Source organism: Rhododendron vialii, chromosome 4a (assembly GCF_030253575.1).
Source record: "Rhododendron vialii isolate Sample 1 chromosome 4a, ASM3025357v1".
Lineage (NCBI taxonomy): Eukaryota > Viridiplantae > Streptophyta > Magnoliopsida > Ericales > Ericaceae > Rhododendron > Rhododendron vialii.
Window position 1 is genome coordinate 39,210,757 of NC_080560.1, and position 15,507 is coordinate 39,226,263.

Here is a 15,507-nt window from a genome sequence, read left to right on the forward strand (position 1 = left end):
TCTGGCAAAACTCTCCTTAATGATTTACTCACCATGTTTGTGCTGAACGTGCACTTTACTTCTATATTGCGATTTATAATATGATCAACTTCACGTTAGGTCACCTAAATTTACTACATAAAAAAAAAACAAGAACGAAAATGGTAGATGAATAAAGGGATTTTCTCTACAAGAAAGATTCTCATCTCCTTAACCCAACATTTTAATAAAGTGAGGCGCAAAACTAACATGGGAAAAAAATTGAATAAAGACGAAACAAAAAAAAAAGCCAACTTAGGAGAAAGATTCTCAACCCAACTTCTTAATATGATCAAACTTCACGTTAGGTCACCTAAATTTACTAAAAAAAAAACAAGAACGAGAATGGTAGATGAATAAAGGGTTTTTCTCAAGGAGAAAGATTCTCAACCCAACTTTTTAGGCACTGGATCCCTTTTTATAAACCAGCTACACGAATTCCATAAGCTTACATGCAAGTATCCGACAGACTCATATTACCACGTTGAATCACAACTAGTAAACTCATTGTCAAATATGCATATAGACTTATTGCAGGACGCGAACCAATCAACTTTTTTAAACTACAGTGGATTGATTCCTAGATGTTCGTCTCGTGCATAATTGCCTTTGTTGGAAGAGTAGACAGCATAAGCAACAGGTACATGCCCGATTTCCCATCTTCACAGCATCAATTTCCACTCTGAAAGGGAACCAGTCGAAAGATTAGCCAACAGTAAATGCGAATCACCTATCTCGAACTATAATTGAAGAAATTGGGAACTAGTAAGTATGAAGGAAGCTGAATATGGTGCTCAGATACAAAACTGAAACTGAATCCCAATTCTGTTTTATATTCCTGTTGAGGAATCACTTTGTTCAAAGTCTCCCCATTTCGTTTGTCCATCATATTGTTATCAATGAAATGCATTGGGACAAGTTCCAGCATGCATCATCCATGCACAACCAGGGATGATACCGTCTCAACAAATAAAATAAATTTCAGGTCTTAGAAGGAAGAAAACAGATTCCATAAATCTCAGAACTGGACTATATTTTAGCTCAACTTGAGTTCTCTCTTTCTCACTCCTCTCATGATAAGCATGCACACAATTGCATGCATTCTTTAGACGTGTAAGTCCTGAACTCTCTTTATGATGTGTTTTCTCGACACGAGCGGTACTCCAAAATACAACTAAAAGGTTTTCACAGACATCATCAATCGTTCTAACTACTTTTTCAATCATTTAATCAGTTGGTGACTTTTCTGCCTTGATAGTGTGGCATAGGATGGATATGATGGATCTACTACCTCAGTCGGAACTTGCAAATAGGTACCTGCATCTATTTCATCCAAATACCAATCTGATAACCTCCTTCCCCCTGAAAGTTGCCCACCAACACTCAAACTTCCTCTTTGTTTATGATTGTTGCAACCCAATTTGCTTGGAAAATCTAAATTAAGCTTTTGCGCAATCTCATTGAAAGAGGCAATTAAGCATTTGGTGCTTCCATGGGGAGATAATCCTAGAGCGGAGTCTTTCCGGACTCCAGTGCAAGGGAAGTTAGAAAGAGGTTAGAGGAATGGAGAAGAATCTTATTTTCTAGACTAGAGGATGAAGGTATGCTTAGTGCCGTATGTGTTGTGTTGGACTAATATCCAATGTAAGCCCCTTTCTTTGTTTGACAAGCAACAAAAGGTATTGTAAGAACTGAGAGGGAATCAAGGCAAAGAAGAAACAGAAAGACACCATAACAGGGGGAAAACCCAACTCCCCAACTTCAAGCTAGTATCTTTACTTTTCCCCACTAAAGAACTCCTCTTCAGATGACCCATCATATTCACCAAGCAATGAGTCGATCTAAGTTGCCTAACTCCAGTAACTTCCTAGCCTTCTAAAAAAACCTTCTGCAACTCATCAGACTCCTCCCTCAGAATGTCAAAAACCTATCCAAACCAGCCATCACCTTTTCGCATTTGTGAATATGTGTATATAAGAACCCATTAATTCTGGTTTGAGAGCATGTCAAAGCCTTCCTCACTAGTTTCTTACTTCACTTCTTGGAAGCTGCTTTGCTGTTTCTCAGCAACACAGCCCCTCTAATCACCACACTATTTTGGCCAGCCATAATCAAACCCCAAACACCCAGCACACAATCAAAGAGAAAGAAAACTTCTCAACATGCATCATCCCATACCAAGCCAGTCAATCCATTATCCTTTATCGCCCAAAAGTTCTTAAATGAAGGTATAATCCAAATATCGGTATCATCTTAATAACCAAACTTAAGCCACGCAGACGAATCTATCGCTGACAGCATAAGGGGCAAGAGCAAGGAAGAGACTTATACACATGGTGGATGCGTACAATCTATGGCAGCCACGTCTTTCCTACAACATGAAGGATTTCCCACTGGTTGTACCCAACTAAAATATTTGAGCTAATAAAGAAGAGAGGAAAAATGGGGAAAGAATGAAGGAATCGGCACCCAACTAAGACTACAGCTCAGTAACAGAACTCAAATTCGGAAGAACGATTGTAGGAAAATTAACAAACCTGAGCAACGGAAACTTCAAGCTGGCCTGGGGTTGCACTGTCACTGTGAGCATAAGGAGGTGTAGCTGAACTCCGATTATTTGCAGTTTCCCCTGTACTTACATTAGGAGATTGAGTAATATCACTCTCTCGCATGTCTTTTCCCTTGTCAGAGAAGTTTGAGGTCCATCCAGGGGAATTGGATAACGGGACAGACACTCCAGTCCTTTTAGCAGCAACATCAAGCCGCTCGAACATTCGTGCAACACCAGTAATTCCTGCATTCATCTCACGCTGAACTCCTTTCCCCAATTCTGTAACTGAGATATTGCGTGCAAGTAGCTTCTCCTTCAGTCCTTGAGTACTTTTTGAGAATGATTCTTTATATCTGTTCAAAGAGAACCCCACATATGAACGTCAAAGAGATGGAACAAGTGAATATTCATTCCCAAGTAAAACCCAAGTAGAAAAATCTACCGGGCAGATGCAGAAGAAAATTTAGACTTGATAGACTCCGAAAAAGCACGAAATTCAGTTGAGCTCGATCTTTGTGGACTTTCGGGCAACATCTGGCTGCGAACAATTCCAAAGAGTTTATCAACCATGTTCTAACATACTGAATTAGGTGTAGAAAGAAATTTCAGAAAAGCACAAGTGATACAATGTGCCAACAAGGTTCAACAACAGAAAAACACTTGCTCACATATAGCATTCAGCAACTACTTCATTTGATTATAAGAAGCAAGTCAATCATTATTTTACCTGGAATCTATATCATTCAAGAGAAGAGGAACATTGTACACTGCATGCTCTAAATACCATAGGGACTTGTACAAATCACAAATAGTAGAATCTGATATCCAATGAAATAGCTATTAAAACTATTCAAATATACATGTAACGTCACATATCTAGGAACATTATGGCTCTTCTTCTTCTTCAACATTTTGTCCTGCCAAAACTCCAGTGCTTTTATCTTTTTGTTCAGATGCATATATATGTTGTCCGTGAAGGAACAGAATTAAAGATTGGGATTGAAATAAATAGAAAAAGATTGATATTACTTAGGATCAAGAGTGCTTTCAGGCAACGCTGGTCTGGAGTGTTAAGACTGGGAAGGCATATCAACTTCTTCTTGCTTGAGACTGATAAATGAACAGAATTAAAGATATTGAACAACAGTTCTAGTATGTACCTGGGCTTAATCAAGCCATCCCTGTCATCAACAGAGTTGAGGTTCATATTCATATTGCCTTGAACCATAGATGGTGGCCTTTGAGCATTAATGCCAGTTAGCATGCCAGAATTTGGCGAATCACCCACAGAAAACTCAAACCTGGAACTTTGGTGCTCTTCCGGTGATGTGTGCATATGCTGCACATCTTGAGGTAGACCTTCGGTTTGAACAGAGATCAAAAACTCTGAAGGACCAGTACTGGAAGATCTCTCCCTCCCCCTTCTGTTAACATAACGAGCTCTGCGTGCTGCAGCAGCAAAATGCCGCATAATATGCTCATCAAAATCCGAATCCTCTGCATAAGAATTATCCTGAAGAGAAAAAACTCATTTTTAGAAAGCCATTCAACAAAACGAATTTCAAGAATATGTAGTTTTTATGTCCACTATAAAACTCACATGGTTAATTATGTTGTCCTCATAGGTATGCCGAGCATGGCGACTTGACCTCAATTTCCTCTCAACCTCCACTGCATCTAAAAGCTCTTGGCTAACGGAAATATCAATATTTCAGTAAGACGTATAGCAAGAAATAATTAGAAAGTACCTCTTGAGCTCAATCTCATCACCGTAACACCAAAATCCAAGAGTTAAAGAACACATCCTTTTTTGTTATAACTTATAAGCTATGGGTGTTCGTATATGTGTTTATTTCCAAAGAGATATTATCTACCTGGCTGGGTCCTTCAGGACAAGAAGCTGCCAGCATATAGGGCATTCTTTGCTTCTCTGTGACCTGGAAAGAGACAAGGCCCAATAATATCAATTATCAAACACTCAAGTTATTCAACGACTAGAGAGCATTTACTTCAGCGTTGAGAGCATGGGGGCGGGTCGGCAGCACTAATTCATATTGAAGTTCCAGACACATCAAAGACACACTAAATAACGCAGCAAATATGCCTACCATTCAAGAATACACTGAAGATGATACTCGTGTTTGCAATTAGTGACCTGTGAAAGGGAAAAATGAATTTGAAAGATTAGAACTTGCTTGAATCAAGATAAAACTATCTTAAATGTAATAGTCCTTGAAATTAAAGGAGCACGTGCGTGTAGAGGTGCCAGATTCATCTAATTCTTATGTCTAAGAACACTAGGACTCGAGTAGATTTCAAGTTTCGTAAATGGCACTTGACTCTTTAGGTTAGAATTATGTTTACATACTATCATAATGTATGCTGCACTCGAAAAGGATTCTTTTGAATGGCTTGTCATACAGACTCATACTTGTTGGGTGCACGCCAAATATGTCAAACAAGAAAACATGCCGTACCCTCCCCAATCATTATGTGCCAAGATGGGTACAACACAATTTGAGAGGTGTCAACGGAACATATCACGCAAAGAGGAAGAATCGCAATCGTCAACAGGGGAAATGATGTAGCCAGGGAGGACATAAATGTTGTAGATATAATAAGACTTGTAAGATATCATCGATTTTTCAGCATTTATTTTTTTGCTGGGCAAAAAGGGTGGAGGAGGGGGCAACCGGGCATAGCAACCCTCCCTTGGCGTGACCACAGGGACTCCAACCCGGGGCGGATCCTAGGAGGGACCAAAGAGCCATAGCAACTACCGCCCCACCAAGGGCTAGCAGGCCAAAGCCGGACAGAGGAGAAGGACCAAATTCAAGAGGGGCGCCGCTGGCACAACTGGAACTTGGTACCTCCTACCTCACCCAAACCCAAAGGGAGTACGCCTTGACCAACTTTTTTATCGTAATTGTATTTAAAAAAACAACTTTTTAGACTCATCTAATCAAGAAGAATGATTAATCCCAAATGAACCAAAATATCAAAAACAATAACTTAGGCCAAATGGGCTTTAAGTGAGAAACTTGGGATCTCCGTTTTCACCCAAGATCCTCTGCACCGAAAAATTGGTGTACCTCTATATCGAGATGTTTTTGGGTCTAGATTGTTTGAGGCTTTTTTAATGTTTTAAAATTTATATGCGATCCAATGACCGAAAATGCACCGGTACGGAGAATTTCGGTACATAGGATTTGATTCCCTCAATTTTACCGTCAAAACACTCTACTTTTAAACTCCCACACTGCTAAACAACAGATAGCCACAAACAATGCAGAGTTTTACATACACAGAAAAAAAATGCTGATATACGTGAAGGGTATATATACGTACAGTGGGGGGATCGTCGGAGTTGTAAGGCTCGAGACAGATACTGCATGCATCGTCTAAATCATCATCGGCAATCACGGCTCCGGAGGACGACGCGGAGGAGACGATCGGAGGGGTTTGGAGCGGCGAAACGAAATCCTCCATGTTTTACGCAGTGATGGAGAGCGAAGGGACGCGTAGATAGCTCAAAGAGTTGAAAGAAGAAAGGAGAAGAGAATGGAAGAGGAAGAACTGAAGAAGAGAGAGAGAGAGAGAGAGAGAGAGAGAGGGGGGGGTCAAGGCAAGGAAAGGGATAATGGGGAAGGGGAGAGAGAGAGAGGGCAGAAAATGCAGGAAAGTCTTGCGAGTCAGACGGTTGGTAGAAAGAATCAATCTAAACTCTCGTATCCAAAGCAACGACATCCTTTTTACGTACTTCAATGAGGAAAATACTAAAAATTACCTGTCTTAAACTACAGTAGCTGTATTTACTATTTTTGCATTCTTGTGAACTTTTTTTTTTCTTTTTCGTTTTTTTGTGTTTTGTTCGTTTTTTCAAAATTTTTGACAGATTTGTATCATATATTTTTTAGACTAATTATCCATCTCGATGAGATGAGTCTAAAAAGTAAGAAATCATGATCAAAAGTAGAAAAAATAATTCACTGAAGTTGAAAAAATATCAAATAACTATTTAGAAAATTTTCAAAATGGCACATGGATTTTCACTTCAATGTCACCGAAACACCTAAACTTTACTTTATTTCAATTAAATACCTGGACTTTCAAAGTTTCCAAATTGAGGCACCTGCCGTTAGCCTTCATCCATTTCCCTCACAAATCGGCTGATGTCGCTCATTTCTGGCGTTAAAGGGCCCCACTAGAGATGTTAGAGAAGTGATTGTGTGAATGAGCCAGAAATGAGTCACATCAGTCGATTTGTGAGGGAAATGGATGGAGGCTAACGGCAGGTGCCTCAATTTGGAAACTTTGAAAGTCTAGGTGTTTAATTGAAATAAAGTGAAGTTCAGGTGTTTCGGTGACATTAGAGTGAAAGTCCAGATACCATTTTGAAATTTTCCCTAACTATTTTTTTTGTCTAAAGTGTCGTCTTATATCGACTTTTTTCAATAGCGGTCCACGTTTCCATACTTTCATGATTTTTCTCGTCAAGACGAATGATTAATCTAAAAAATTATGATGAAGAGCTCCACAAAAGATTGTAAAAAGTAAAAACTACCAAAAAAAATTTGGACAGAGGATTATGCCAAGTGGCATCCCTGCAAAGCGGCGGTTGATCCGGCCATTCATCTCGATAATCGAACGGTCGATTGCCCGAGATAAACAGCCAAATCGATCACTTCGCACTTGCTTTTGTAAGAGGTGCTTTAAAGCATCCCCATTCCCCCAAACCACCCCTACAGTTGTTTGGGGTATATTAGTAATAACTTTTCTTTCTTTTCTAGAATTTTGAAATGAATTCTTGGCCTGAAATAGAAAGACAAAAAGGAAAAGAAAATTGATTTTTTTGGTCCTTCAAACACAGCCTTAGTTGCGTCAAGTCTGGACCACAAACCCAAACCCAAAGCCAGTCTCCCAGACTGACGTTTGTGCGGCCCTTTATTCCAGTTGGACCCCACTTTCTCCTCATCTTTCACAAAGCTTCTCAACCGTTGATATCAAACAATCAATCTCGTAAAGGTTGGCTCATCCGCAGCTGATAATATCCATCACTCCCAAGTCTCAACTCCCCTCTCTCACATCTCCACGGTTAGCGGTTAATGGCTTGTCTCTCTGCAACTCAGCTCTACTCCCTCTCATGGACGCTCTCCGCAAAACCCAGAACCCAAAACCCTAACTGTAGGCCATTTTTGTTCATTAAGTATAGCAATCGTACAATTAGGTATGTACCCAATTCAATTCACAGGCCTTCACGAGCTTCTGTTGGGTCTTCATCATGTGTTTCAACCGCAACGGATGTCTCAGAGAAGTCACCGACTATCCGAGAACTCTGTGATGGTCACGTGCCAGAACATATACTGCGCAGGCGAGTTTTTCTTTTATTGTTCTCGAATTGGAATTTAATTGGGTTTGTTTGGTTCTAGAGAAACCACAGGAAAAGTGAGGAATTTCTAATTATCATGGGTCTGTTTGGAGTTCATATTTAGCTGCTATTTGAGTATTTACTCTTGTTTGTGACTGATGGTTTTACCTAGGATTCCAATGGACTAAAAGTTAGGATTGAAAATGTCATATTCACCAGCAAGTGTATTGTTTGCCCAACAGATTTTTAATCACTTCATCACCAGTTGCATCCAAATGCAAGCGAATCTTGTGTATGATCCCACCAATCAAACAGGTCCTGAGTTCTTGTCCGTATTTGCTAATCAAACACTGTTAAGAGTGTTTGCTGTATCTTATTGTGTCCGAATTGTTAGATTTCTCAGAGGTTTCCAACCTAAAACCAATTGGCAATAGGTGGAGTAACCTCTAGAATTTATTAACCAAGCTTGGGTGGCTTAGATGAGCGATGTGGGACAAGTCTAACACTCTCCCTCACGTGCAGCCCGGATGCATGTGGAGGTGACTGACTGACTCGGGCGACAGAGATGACAGAGACTTTCCCACGAGAGATGAGACCACCCAAGACCTAGCTCTAATACCATGTTAGATTTCTTGGAGGGTTCCAACTTAAAACCTATTGGAAATAGGCGGAGTAGCCTCTAGAATTTATTAACCAAGCTTGGGTGGCTTAGATGAACGATGTGGGACAAGTCTAACACAAATAATGCAACTTATAATAATGCTGTTCTAGTTAGACTTTCTACCCCTGGAACTAATTAAATTGAAGTAAATGATGGATCATAATTCATATATAGAAGAATGGTTGGTTAAAAAACCCCACTTACATAACTGGAGCGCTTGGAGTTGATTTTTTGTGTGTGTGTGTGTGAACTGGATTACTTTTGTCTTAGATTTTCTTGGTTGCGTGTGTGACGAGTGCCTTTCACTAGGATTGCTGAAGTGTGCAATAAAAGTTTGTGGTATTCCATGTTCAATTAGAAATTTGCACTTCAAATGAGCTGCACAAAGATTGTGTGAAGGATATCTATCAGAGTTGGTTTAACTTGCTGCAGGGTGGAAGAGGTTGGATTTACTGTGCCTACAGATGTGCAACGACAAGCTTTGCCATTTCTGTTTTCTGGGCGTGATTGTATACTTCATGCTCAGGTTAATTTGATCTTTTAGATATTTTTTTACTTGTGTTAGTTTCTCTTACAAGGTTTATGGCTTTATTTCTTGAAAATCCTGTGGATGTAGTGAAGTAATTTGCACACACTAGACCCAATTTGAGTTACTTCACTAACTTGTTTCTCTTAGTATATTACCAACTTATAGATGCACTATCGTCATGCTTGTTGTTATACTGTAGATACCGTTTTCTGGATACAAGGGATCGCATTACACAATAATGGTTGGCTGTTACTCTTCATACTTGTCTTCTATGAGTGGTCTTCCACTGAAAGGAATATCGTGAACATGGTGATAAAATGAATTAATCAACAATGCTACACATGGATGACAATCTGATGGACTCATTTATGAAGGATGACATGAAAGTCACTCATTTGTTTTGAAATTTAAATTTCAACCCATGCTGAAGCGACTCTAGCACAGTGTTTTTCATTCTCATATGACATATATAAGGGAGACAAAAGGTAAAGACGATGACTTTTTTGGGATGTTGGGTAGGGAACCTAGGTTAGTGTTTTAGTTTGTGTAGTTTTCTTTTATGAAAATCAAGTTGTCTTCTTCACTCACTCTCTGTTCTGTAGCAGTCACAAGCTAGTATAGTTGAATTTTTTCTTTTTCTTATTTGGCCCTCTAGACAGGTTCTGGGAAGACCCTGGCATACCTCCTATCAATCTTTTCAGTTGTCAACACTAAACGATCAGCAGTGCAAGCACTTATAGTGGTGCCCACCAGGGAACTTGGCACCCAAGTAAGAGTTTCGGATGACTTCTGTAACGCTTCTTTGCTATAAAGTGGAAAAATGAGCCTGATACGAATCTTACTAGGCTAAGATGAGCTATTCTGCTGTTGTCTTCTTCTTCTCTTTTCATCAACAAGGTTACAAAAGTTGCTCGTATGCTGGCTGCAAAACCTGCTGAGCTTGGAATGGAGGCATGCTCCATTATGGCTCTTCTAGATGGAGGAATGTTGGGAAGACAGAAGAGCTGGTTGAAGGTACCAATTCAGGCGTACACTTTTAGCAAATCTTTTTTGTTTTTCTGTATGAAGATTCAAAAAGTGGCTGTATTGCCTGGTGATAAGTTTTGAAAGTGCATGGAACAAAAGTATTTGGTAAATCTGATTCATTTTCAAAACTGAAAATGACCAGTTAGCAATGTTCTAAAAGTCGTTAGGCGCTAGTCGGGCGGTCGGCCACCTTCGAGCGATTAATCAGTGCATATTAATTAGTAATCTGTGATTAATCGTTAGTCGGACCTAATCAGATAGGCCCCGCCGGTGATTAATCGCTGATTAATTCCTTGTTTTAGAACACTGCCAGTTAGTCAGATCTTTTTTCTCTAATTTAATTTTTTCTGTTTACTGTGTCTTTTTTATGCTTTCTTATTTCTCATTTCAAGAATTGCAAAAAAGAAACTTGATAAAGAAAAGAAAATCAAAAGATCCATTCAAAATGTCAACTGTATGATCTGAGAGATTCTGTATGAATCAAGCCCAGTTATGCTCAAAGGGCACTAGCCCACCTTAATTGTCCAGTCATATTCATGTAAGTACTGCATATTTAGCCTGCACTTGCCCATACTGCTGATGCAGCATCCAGTATGCATCAGTCTGTTGTGTTTTCTTTTGTTTCTTTGCTGGAGTAGATAGTCTATCCTCAGTTTCAAAAAAAATTTGATAGTTGATTTCTTGAATTAGAGAATTTTGGTGAAAATAATACTCCTATATTGATGGAGGCATTTTATAAGTTGCTTGTATTTTCAGTCAGAGCCCCCTACAATAGTGGTTGCAACTTTGGGGAGTTTGTGCCAAATGCTTGAGAAGAAAATTCTTAAGCTAGAATCAATGCGGGTGCTGGTAATTGACGAGGTAACTGTAATGTGTTCAATTTACAATTGACTCTTTTGGTTCTTACTTGATTTCTAGTATTGGTATGGCTATGTATTAAATCCCTGGATTCGAATGTTCAATTTTAAATGGCATGCAGGGCATCATCCAAACTGAGATAGTTTTGCTTCTTTCCTAACCTTGTATGTATGTCTAGAGGGAGAGAGAGAGAGAGAGCACATATATTCAGCATTATTTTCCAGAGGAAACTTCTTTGAAATTGTTGAATTCTCAAAATGGACTTTTGTGTGGGATATATGAGGCATACTTTGGCTTTTTGTTGTGCGGAGTGCATACATTGAGAGCTCTCATCCGAGAACTTCGTAGAATAATTGATTGACATGATATATTTCTTGCATCTTAGGTTGATTTCATGTTCAATTCCTCAAAGCAAGTCAGTTCTCTCCGAAAGCTTTTGCTGTCATACTCGTCATGCAGCAAACGTCAGACTATTTTTGCTAGTGCATCAATTCCCCAGCACAGACGGTTCGTGTATGACTGCATCCAACACAAATGGACCAAGGTCTGCTGAAGGAGTTGTTGTTTCCATCTATTCTTTGTTTAGCTTTAGCTCAACCTCTAGATAATATCATGACTTGTATATTTGAACATGTGTCTGACAGGCTGATGCCGTTCACATTCACGTAAACCCAGTTGAGCCAATGCCATCACGCCTGCATCACAGATTTGTGGTACAAGAAATTCAACTCTGACAGCTCCTACTCTGACAGAATTTTTTTGTTTCGTGGAATCTTCGAAAGGGCTTGTGTTTTCTTATCCATAGGTTATAATCCTCTATATGCTTTGTTGGCTACAGATCTGTGGTAAAGATGAAAGGCATCAAGCCTTGCTATCCTTGTTAAAAAGCGACATGCCTCAGTCTGCTATAATTTTTGTCAGCGAGCAGGTTTGTTACGCCAACATTCTCAATCTATGAACTTATTTGGACTTCTGACATCAAATTACACAATGACATAGGGTTGGCTTTACCTGGTGATTAAATTTGATCGATGCGATTTCTACGTTATGATTGACCTTTTCTATGTGTGATTTCTTTGGATCTATTTTTTGATCTCACTTATTTAGTTTGGAATGCTCATTTGCTATTGAAAACAAAGAATTGCTGACACTGCAGATTAATTTTTTCTTTCTAATGTGTAACGCAGTCTGAGAAGTCGAAGAGGGCAGGTCACACTCCTCCAACGACTCTTCTGATTGAGTTTCTCAAGACTTCGTATACTGGGTGTTCTGATATTCTTCTTTTAGAGGAAGACATGAATTTCAATGTGCGAGCAGCTTCTTTTTCCGTAAGTGTTGTTCAGCTCATGGGTGCTAGATTTGTCAAATCTTTTTTTTTTTTTTTCTGTCCTTATCAGATAAAACATTGAATTGGATCATCTTCAGTCATGCTCTATGAAGCATGTGTATGTGTACTAGTACAGTGGTATGATACGAGTACGTTGATTCGACAATAGGTAAGAAAAGAAAGTACAATATAAATATGGCTCGGGTACATCATTGCAATATTATTCCTGTATTTAGATTTGCTGGTTGATCAAGGATCCAACCTATGTGAAGTAAGGTTTAATGTCCATAGTAAGGAGCCTACAAACCAGAGCTTAATTCTGAAAGCATGATAACTTGAGAAGTATGGAAAAGTTAGCCTGTAAAAGTTACATCAAGCTAACGTTGTATATGGGGGAACGATAGTACTATTCCAGCTGGATTATGTATTGGGTATCTTGCAAACACTAAAAAACTAAAGGGAAAAAATTAGATACATGTTTCCCATACCCTGTATGCATGCAGATGTACCTTGAAAAGTAGCAATACCCAATACGGTTTTTGCAAAGTAGCTAGGGTTTGTTTTCTAACTACTTGTGCTTCATAGGTCGTCTTTTGTATCCTATAGAATCAGATGCTGCCATGGCGACTTGCAAGGTTTTCACATTGTACTGAGATGGCTTGGTTTGATGCATGCAATTACATGCAAGAATAGTTGCATTGCATGATGGAGGAAGACAGTTTGGAACCAATTTTTTATTTATTTATCTTCTTCTGTTTGGAACTAGTTGAATTGGGTCTCTAGGTCTGCCATCTCTGATGCCATTTGGCTTTGATTTGGGGGTATGGTTTCGCAGCAAAACTAGTATAGGACGCCACTGTTTCAATGGTATTCTGATAGCAGCCACTTTGTGCATATTGCCAAAGGTTAGGATTGTTTCCAATCTTTCCCTGCCCATACTCCCAATGATTGGGGACTACATGGGTTCTGTTGTTGCTGTTGTTGTTGTTGTTCTGTTTGGAACTAGTTGGAGCAATACAAACCCTTGAAGGAAATATGATTTAGGACTGGTTTAGTTTTTCTGCAAATGTAGAGCACATAGCGTATATGCCTTATACTGCATCCATTTTTGGACGAGAAAATTTCATTGAGTTGAGTCATAACCTTAGCGGTAGCCAAATAGTTTCTCCTGTAATGTCCTTTTAAATTTGGTCTTGATGTTCCAATGATCCTGCAAAACATCCGTGTTAAAATATCCACCTTGTGTGATGTATCCCTCATGTGAGCACAGGAATTGAGACAAGGAGGAAGTTATCTTCTCGTGTCGACAGATTTGGCAGCCAGAGGCGTTGACCTTTCCGAGACAACCCACATCTACAACTTTGTTCTGCCAAAAAATGCGGTGGATTACCTTCACCGAGCAGGGAGAGCCGGTAGGAGACCATTCTCAGACAAGAAATGTATTGTTACCAGCATTTTAACCTCCGAAGAGAGATTTGTGTTGAAGAAATTTGAAAATGAATTGATGTTTGAGTGTGCAGAGGTGTTTTTGTAAATTCAGTTGTAGTATCCATTTCATGGTGTGTTATCTTCACCCCTTGCTTCCTTCTTTTCTTCTTCATTGTCCATGCGTGTATGTAATTTTCTTTCTAGAAAATACTCAAGGGCAATGATATACAGAGTCACAGACGCATCTACAAACGTGTTTGCAGTCGTCCGATGGGTGCGAGTTCCAAGGGTATCGTGTGGGCTCATGTGCATCAACGGCTCCAAACCCAATGGTGCCTAGACCTCACCTCTCCAGCCACATCTGGTCCGGTTATCTATGTCTGTAGCACTGCTATTTTTTTCTTAGTTTTTAGTTGCCTCAGTTCCTTCTCATGTTCTCATTCAGCAAGTAGAGGCGGATTGTTTTGGTATTTTCGGGTTTTGCTTTCCAGTGCATGTATCTCTTTCACCAGTTCTATGGCGATCTTGAATATCATATTTCAGATGCTTCGTGTCACAGCTCTATGGATCGATCCTGTATTGTTATGCGAATATATCATAATTTATGAAATGGGGCCCATACGCTTGGTGGTGATCATTCCTATTGAGCCTCTCCTCTAGATCGGACGTGTTATGGTTCTATTCAACTGGTTGAATCCTAGCTTTCTTTCTTTCTTCTTCTACTACGCTCTCGACTTGGAAGAGAGAATCCCAGTGTGGGGGCGGAAACAACCTTGAACCTTTCTCTTCCTTCAGTTGAACGATGGAGGGATGGAGCGGTGATCCGTGTACCTGCAAACCAGAGGGGGATGATCCTCCTGGTAGAAGCTCCGACGAACAAGTCAATAAGCGGAGGAAGAAGAAGATTGAAAAGTTTGGTGAGTAAGTATGGTGAGTGAGAAGAGTGCTCTTTGGATATTTTCCAGACCCTTGCACCCGAAGGGGTGGTCTCACATTTATAGGCAAGGCTTGAAGTGTTGCTCAAGTCGGCTGTGTTTCCCACGCGTGTTACAACGCTCGGATGACGTCACGTGTTAGGATCATTAAATGAACGCAGTCTGCCCAGACCTGCAGACTGTACACATCAATGTCAGAGTGGTCGTCTCACTTATCAGAGAGGTCACTTCGCCTATCAACGGAAGCTTTCAGAACATTCCACAACAACCACGGTCGAGTACCGTCTCCAAGAAGATACTTCCCCGAACGACAGTTGACAAATTGAACAATAATCAACTTCTCTGAACGCAGCAAGGGCATGACGAATGTATAAACAGTGCAAGCACAGGGAGAGGTTGAAACGTTCGGAAGAGCTGTTGGGGATCGAAATACGCTTGGCAAGGTGAGGAGACCCCCTTTCGTGACTCGTTATGATGTTACAGACGAACTGAGACAGCTGGACAATCTTAGGGATGACAAGTACATAGCACGGGTTAGGTTTGACCTTGGCCCTTCTCACCTTTCCGAACCGTGGTTATTTCGGCCCACTACACCCAGCAAATTAAATTGCGGCTTTAAACGATCTTGATTTTATGGTCTTGATACACAACTTCAGAAATTACTGTAATTTTTTACACAAACAATCAAAAACTAGGAATTGAAAAAATAACCGGTTTGGCTCATATAAACAATGAAAAAATACCTCAGCGACTTTCGACACCGATATTGTTGAACCAAAAGCTTTTGCTCTTTTTAACCAAAAAAC

At 39.8% G+C, this 15,507-nt stretch overlaps 2 protein-coding genes across 2 annotated transcripts; one reads left to right on the top strand and one right to left on the bottom strand.

Moving 5' to 3' along the window:
• Window positions 1-404: 404 nt before the first annotated feature.
• LOC131321622 (E3 ubiquitin-protein ligase RHF1A-like) lies at window positions 405-6,294 on the bottom strand. Its single transcript, XM_058352507.1, has 8 exons — window positions 5,918-6,294; window positions 4,678-4,724; window positions 4,444-4,506; window positions 4,170-4,260; window positions 3,730-4,082; window positions 3,012-3,107; window positions 2,556-2,922; window positions 405-700 (listed from the first exon to the last, which is right to left on the bottom strand). Exons 1-8 carry the CDS (start codon window positions 6,056-6,058, stop codon window positions 689-691), a joined length of 1,170 nt encoding a protein of 389 aa, XP_058208490.1. The 5' UTR covers window positions 6,059-6,294; the 3' UTR covers window positions 405-688.
• Window positions 6,295-7,625: 1,331 nt separating this feature from the next.
• On the top strand, window positions 7,626-14,308 carry LOC131321627 (DEAD-box ATP-dependent RNA helicase 58, chloroplastic). The gene is made up of 10 exons (XM_058352509.1): window positions 7,626-7,940; window positions 9,031-9,124; window positions 9,783-9,896; window positions 10,025-10,141; window positions 10,910-11,014; window positions 11,397-11,555; window positions 11,656-11,724; window positions 11,850-11,939; window positions 12,199-12,339; window positions 13,609-14,308. The coding sequence occupies exons 1-10, from the start codon at window positions 7,675-7,677 to the stop codon at window positions 13,870-13,872; spliced, it is 1,419 nt and encodes a 472-aa protein (XP_058208492.1). The 5' UTR covers window positions 7,626-7,674; the 3' UTR covers window positions 13,873-14,308.
• The last annotated feature ends 1,199 nt before the right edge of the window (window positions 14,309-15,507 follow it).